Source organism: Mchenga conophoros, linkage group LG11 (genome assembly GCF_057382185.1).
Source record: "Mchenga conophoros isolate Kocher_MC1m ecotype Shallow Benthic linkage group LG11, M_conophoros_male_GT1.1, whole genome shotgun sequence".
Taxonomy (NCBI): Eukaryota; Metazoa; Chordata; class Actinopteri; order Cichliformes; family Cichlidae; genus Mchenga; species Mchenga conophoros.
In genome coordinates, this window is record NC_140536.1 from 8,021,833 (window position 1) to 8,029,153 (window position 7,321).

The following is a 7,321-nucleotide window of genomic DNA, read 5'->3' on the forward strand; positions in this document are numbered from 1 at the left end:
TTGTATTAAGGTCTTACAACAACAATATTTTGTAGTAGCAAGTGGTTCTCCAGTGGTCACCAATATGAAAAGCAGTAAGAAAACCACAAGGATAAAAAAGCTGATGCTTTTTGATGCGTCCGCTGGGGATACATTTATTTACATTTTACAACACCCTAAAATGTTCTCACCAGAATGTGTGGCAGTGAAAAAAAAGCAAGGAAAACACCACTAACTCACTGCTGAGCCACTGTTAAGCTCTATACACTGAGCTTTCACAGGACCATTCGACTGTCAGCCCTGCCAGAACTTACCCAAGGGTGTTGCCTGCCAGTCTGCCCAGTGTGTCAGAACCAGACAGGAACCAGGGTGGATCACTGGTCCTGCCTGGCCTGGAGCTCCTTCCTGTCCCTGAACCACTGCTCAACTTTGAACTGGAAACAAAAGATGGGAGATCAGTTACAAACCTACAGATGTCCCAAAAGGACTAAAAAACAAACAAACCAAAAAAATCCTCTCGCTTTTTTATATATATATATATTTTTTTTTTAACCTTTATAACCTGGGTTAACAAAGTAAATTTACCCCAGGTATTAGTTAATTTACACCCCTTGGTTCAGGATTCATTTTATTATTAAACTATGAAACAGGAGGGGGTATTTTGGAGACTAGCATGGCAACACCCTTGGGAATCAGAATTGGCTGCAACTCATTCCTCCATCAAGACTTTCCATTTTTAAAAGTTCTTGGGTTTTGGGGCTGCGAGTGCTTTCTCCTAATAATTGAATAATGTATGAGTCTAAACAAAAGTAGTTTGCTGCAATATTCCTAAGTGATGTGTTGTACATTTGTATAATTTGTCTTTTGAATGAAAGAAAAAAACCCTTTAAACGAAACATAATCAGGTATTACTACACTGTTACAGAAGGAAATGCAATACAGAAAAGGAAAGTCAAATGATTCAGATATAATAGAAGCAAACAACAAATTCAATCCACCAGTCAACAAACTGACACAATCCATTACAATTCAAAACCACACAAATGTGTTTGTTGAGTATGCTGACAAACTTCCCAAAGACAACTTGTCAAGGCTCTTTTCGTTGGGCTTCCCAACAACCCACAATAGTGCCAAATGAATAGCTAAGCCATGTCCTGTTGTTCTGCGAGTCTGTGGCAGGGAACGAAACATATGCTCTACAGCAAAATCTGGAGCAGAGGGCTCCTTAGTCTCTTACTGCCCAACTCGCATGCATATTGAACAGCTAGTATATGAAATCACTGTTGGATGTTGGTCTGCTGGCAGGACATCAACAACTATCAATGAGACACTCACCAAAATACATGTTCATAGCCAACGAGAAACAAAGCAGCTAGTGAAAAGGTATTTTTATAGAAACATACAAACAAACAAACAAAAAAAAAAAAAGTTGTGGCAAATGGCACACACTTGCTCAGCCAAAAAGGGAACTGGCTTTCAGAACCTTACAAAACAATTTTAGGGCTGCTATGTTTTTAGTCTATTGGTGTCAAAAAAAAAAGAAAAAAAAGAAGCTTTTTCTTTTTATATTCGAGGTACAAAAAAAATTCCTAAGACAGAGCTATACTGAGAAGATTTGATTTGAATTAAACTAAAACAAGAGCATCTGATATTCAAACAGCAGTTTAGGTAAGATAATGTATAGAAATACATGTTTACAGCTATAGATTTAAGACTTTGGAGCTAATCTTTGTTGAAACAGACAATACCAAAGTAATATGCTAGAAATGAAACCATGTCCAAATGTGTTATACTCGCCAAAAAGGGCATAAGTATTGACTAGAATTCACATTACAGCAACCAAGATCCATGAGCCTGAGCATATTCGCTGCATCTTGAACGAGACGTCTCCACAAGCAATCTGTTTTCCAATTCAGTGCCAAAGCTAAAAGCTAAAAAGGTTTCCTGGGACAGATCCCATCATAAACAAGTCTCTCACCCATCGCTGCCATCCGGCTTGTTGAGCTCCAGGCGATCCGGCTGGACAGCAAAGCTGATTCTGCATACACGTCCATCCTGAAAGAGTCGCAACAGTGACTTTTAATGTATTACATTAATCAAAAAGGGAAAACAAATACATTTACATTAATTTATTACATTAGGAAATGAAAACAAAACTGAGTAAAATACAGTCTTTTCTTTAAACTATTTTTCTAAGCTAGTTAATTAGCATGTTAACTACACCATACCAACTCATTTATCACAGTGCAATCTATAATTCAACATCATCATAATGTGGCATCAGCTTGACATGAATAAACACACTCAACACTTCAGCTAAGCATCTTTCACCCACTTGCAATATACAAACTGAGGTCAACTAACTAATGACTCTTCACTGCAGTGTTCAAACTGAGCTGCACCAACTGCAGAATTATGACGGATATTAACAACATATTTAAAAAAAAAAAAAACCTAGTCCATATCTACATCTATTGAAGCATATTATCTCATGTTGTACAGCAAAGTCAGAGGGCATCTGATAACTGTGACCTGGCAGCAGATCAGCAGCTGTTTGATTTGATGACTTATAGCATTACCTCAAGGAGAAATCCGGCATGGTTTGGACCGACAACACACTGTTTTAGGGTGGCCTGCTCCAGCAGACTAAGGTGTGGATGACTGCATTAAAGGAAAAAGAAAAAAGTGACCCAACACAGGACAGCAAGCAAAATAATGTTTGCAATAAGTGATCACACTGAATAAAACCACCTAAAAATACAACGCAGATACACACTCACCTGTTATAACTATACTTGTTGAGCTTCTCTGAGACTTCACGGAGTCTGAGAAAAAAACAAAACAAAAACAAACTACATTAACATATCACCCAGACCAATTTAAGACCTCAATACAGGTTCCTGTGTGAGAGTCAAAAAAGCATACTGAGAGAAATGCTGTAACATGAGTTACTGTTTATATACACAAGCCCTTTTAATTTGCATACAAATTACTGTAAAACATTTTTAAAAGCGCAAAGAATATAGGTGTATTTCAGAAGGCTTTAACATATATGCATCTTTTCAGTTTATCTGAATGATCATAATGATCTCAGGACAACTTGTTAATTCAATTCAATTCAATTAGGAACTAGGAAAACAAAACCTCTTTTCTACCTTATAGCAAGACAAGAAAGAAGCCCACGATAAAAGATGACAATGTTAAACACTTGATAATGTTTTGCTTTTAAAAAAATGACATACAATAGGTTGCTGATAACACACACAAAAAAATAAATGTTCTTGATCAGCACTGACGAAACATCTGTGGGAACTTGTATGTGATGATGTTTGTGCAGCAAGCATTATGAGCCTGTTTGAGTGTGTAGAGTCAATGGAATGACTCAGTGTTACCTTTTAAATTTCTCACTATTTGAGAATAAAATGTATATTATACTTAAATTAATGAATGGTTACAAACTGGTAAAAACTCTCTCTTATAGTTCTGTTGATTTTTGTTTAACTGTAGCTAAAAGGCTCTTTGTTAGGCTCCAAAGTTTCCTCTAAGAAGGACGATCCATAGGAAGATATCAGTCAGAGGCACAAGCCAGAGTTGTAGTATGCATTTGAAATACCTTGCAGCAAGTTCCCAGACATGGTTTAAGTCAATAACCTTCATTAAAAAATAAGTTTATGATCTGGGACTAAGCTTAATCCACGCCTGGAAAACTGGGCCTCAGTCAGTTTTTAATGTACTATATAGTTCAAAGGTTATGAATCCACAACCCACCATTACTGGCAATGTGGAAAAAATTACACTTCATTGATTTTCACTGCTTCATGCCTTTTATCAAATAGACACAAAGCAGTTTAAAGAAAATATAAAATAAATTATAACAGCTCTTTCAAGCTTTGCTTCGAGTTGCCCCAAGTGTAAAGTAAACTATTTTTGGTCCCTTTTCCACTTGACAATCCTGACAAATGTGCTGTAAGATTGCCTATATTAACATTTAAGATGAGTCATGACCACCATCCAGCTGTCTGCAGGCAACTGAATCTTCTATCTGCAACTCTAGTAAGAACAATGTGAGGATGGTATGAAAATATCACATGCTTAGCCCTACATGGTGTCAACGAGAAATTGAAATGGTCCAAATAGAAAACAGATACTGATTTTTTTTTTCCCCAGAACCACCTGACAATAAAAAAATAAAATAAAAATCTTCCACTGACACAATGAAAAGCAGTTGTCTGTCTTGCCAGTCCAAAATAATCGTTTTAATTGGTAAAAAAAAAAAAAAAAAAAAAAAAAAAAAAACATTCAAGGATTGCTGTAAACTTTTAATACTCTGTTTTATAACTTTCTGAAATAGGCAGCCTAACTCTGTGCTTCTGCAGTCCACTAAAAATCAGCACAGAAAAAGAAAGAAAGAAATTAGACATCAACTTCCATACTTAATTTAGAATATCAGTCTCTTTTATGAAGAAGTGTCCCATGTCATGAAACCCATTTGCACCTCACACACTCAAGGAAATGCAGTTATCCAATCATGCTTCAGCACACACGAGGTCTGGATTGCACAGTTTCCTGAACTCTTAAGTGCAAAAGATCACTGGTGATGTGATGAGTGACCTAACTCAAAATGCAAACTCCAAGATGTGAGAAAAACAAAAAGCATCACAATGTACATGTTACTGTCAAGGCCAAACATGCAAAATCACATAAATCTCACTACTTAGACATACAAAAAAAGATATGTATACTAAAATAGATGCACAGCCTATGCAGAATGTCAGAAAATGCCAGTAAATATGCAATCTAATTCCACCCTTTAGAAAGCAATCAAATGCAAGGTAGAATATAAACAGGAAATATTTTTAAATTACATCCAATGCCTCTAAACCACTGGGACATAACAACAGAACAGGCAGAATTCTCATCAGACACAGAACATATTAAAAGCTCATGCCTCACTCCTAACACTGCAAAAAAGTAAGAGAAAATGACTCACAAAGCATCCAGGTCAGCCATTCACTACCCTTCCCATCAAACAAATGGTAGTACCCTAGCACAGACAAGTCTATTCCCTTCAATGAGCCATTTAAAACTGTTTCACCGCAGCAGAAAAAACCCCCACATAAAATATCCATCTCACTACAGGGGAATGCCATTTGCCATTTCACTGTCCTAAATGAATGTGTGCAAGCAAACCTCAGGTCAAACAAAGAAATCTGACCAGATATTCATGCTAGGCAAGCTGGACTAAGCCTTTTTATGTCAGATAGAAGCACTTATCTGCTTTGACAACTGCAAATTCATGGAGGAGAAGAGAGAGAGAGAGTGAGTGGAGGAGGGGGGGAGGGGGGGCATAGCACCACATGGTGACAGCAGCATGCAATGACATGAATGCCTGGGGATCGAAAAAGCCTGACCTCTTTTAAGGAAGGAATAGTCCATACAATCAAGATGTTTCAGCGGTGCCTCTGACCATCAAGAGCAAACTGCGCTTTCCTGTCAATCAGACCAAAGCTGATCCCCGCAGATTTGGACCGTACATCAACCAACAGAGGATGTTTAAATCCTCCCGTGCCCATAACCAGTATTTAATCTCAAGGTCATTCTAAAAACACTTTGACTTCTTGACCTCTTTGTCTTTAAGTAGTGCAGCTCATTAATCAGTTAAGTCTCAATGGGTGTTATAAATAGTTTTATCATAAATCGCATGTTCTGCCAAAAAAAAAAAAAAAGGGTCGTAAACAATCTCCTGGACACCCTCGCTAAACCCACCGATAAGGGACCGCTTCAGTCCAGAACTAAAAATCCATAAAGTCAGAGTGATGCATAACAGCACTTTGTTCCAAGCAACAATGTAGTATGTGGCCAAATACACTGTGCAGTGCCACATTGTATTAAGGCAACAGTGAAAAGACTTAAAATGTCGCGTGTGAGCACTCAGGGCAATTTAGAATCCAGCACAGACCGTAAACTTTAAAAGCCTTGGTTTGCCACCTTATTAAAGTCAATAACAAGATTAATTTGAATGCGATGGTGCTAACAGTACTTCGCTGCATATTTTAGATATTTATCTCAGTGCGCAATGCTAAAAGCAGACAAGCGGTGACAAAATTTCAAATGATGTTAGTAATTAAATGCTTAATGAAGCGTCAAGAAAAAGAAGACCCTTCCACAAACGCCCGGAAATGCAAATATTTGGCTTTCTTAAGAGCGTGGTAGCGAATTAACTAGGTTGCTAGCATTAGCAGCTAGCTATCGGTAAGCTGACGTTAGCCGCTGCATAGATCACGGTAAATCAACAAGACGCTCGCAAAGAAAACAATGACACTTGTCAAAGAGCGTATATGGTAACAGTAAAAAATTGAAATCTTTTTCGTGTACAAAGCTGTGTTTTACAACCTTTAATACCCTCTCTTTACCCCATCCCCCAACCGCGGAACTTTGACTAAGAGCCAATCCATCCAGAGAACCAAGGAAACCGACAGCTAGCGTTAGCTATTCGACTGAAAGCCAGTTAACAGGTTAGCATGTTAGCAAATGACTCTGTTTAGGTAGCAGCAAGCTAACAAGGATCCCTCAAAATGCCGGGCCTCGTTTTACCCCCCGAGTGGGGGGGTCATTTAAATAATTTAAACCCGAACATATTCACATGACAATGTCAACATCGAGCACAAATATTACCTCGAATACTAAGCAATGCTGCCCGCACATAAATATTGATTTCAAGTCTTCTTTTTCTACGGGCCGCAACAAAATACCTGTCATTGAGCTGATCCTCGGTCCCGGGCAACGGGTGAACCACGAAGTGTATAGATGTCATTGGGCTAATCCAAAATCACACCGAGACGTGTGGAAATGGGTACTCTTTCGATTACTGTATATATGAGGATTCATAGGAATCTTTTAAGGGCGAAAAAGCTCGAGTTAGATCCCAGCCTCCTCACCCACATGCCGCCATCTTAACTCTAACCAGCTTCTTCTGTGTGTGTTGATTAGTGCACATGCACTCGCTCCGCTGGTTGGACCTCTAGCACAAACAGGAAATAAAAAAATTGGATGGGGCTGGCCTCGAGAAGAAAGACATCTGTAACAAAAAGCCAAGCGTTGCACTTCCACACTCCGAAGGCTTTGTTCTAATCCAGTGCACCTATTGCATCTTAGTATGTTTTGTCTGTTAGGCAGTCGAGGTGTTCATATGTTCACTAAAGCACTATGAAGGTCAAAGAAAGGGTTAAATTTTGCGAGGTTACCTCTTTAAAAGCTGGAACAATAGAATAGAAAAAGATGAGACAATTGGTTTTAAAATAGAATATCAACGAAAAAGAAGCAGTACAAATTTGTGCCTTTT

The 7,321-nt window shown here is 38.2% G+C and overlaps 1 protein-coding gene across 11 annotated transcripts in view; it reads right to left on the reverse strand.

Moving 5' to 3' along the window:
- Nucleotides 1-7,090, reverse strand: part of ubr5 (ubiquitin protein ligase E3 component n-recognin 5) — a 30,549-nt gene extending 23,459 nt beyond the window's left edge. For 5 of the 11 annotated variants that reach the window (XM_085290688.1, XM_085290687.1, XM_085290691.1 and 2 more), the window contains exons 1-5: nt 6,732-7,089; nt 2,760-2,804; nt 2,559-2,640; nt 1,958-2,034; nt 294-413 (exon numbers count right to left, since the gene is read on the reverse strand). In XM_085290688.1, the coding sequence (XP_085146814.1) occupies nt 294-413; nt 1,958-2,034; nt 2,559-2,640; nt 2,760-2,804; nt 6,732-6,793 (386 nt within the window). In that variant the 5' untranslated portion in view covers nt 6,794-7,089. Of the gene's footprint in view, nt 1-293; nt 414-1,957; nt 2,035-2,558; nt 2,641-2,759; nt 2,805-6,731 lie in introns of all 11 variants that reach the window. The other 6 variants (XM_085290694.1, XM_085290693.1, XM_085290692.1 and 3 more) reach the window with 3 other exon arrangements.
- Nucleotides 7,091-7,321: the final 231 nt, after the last annotated feature.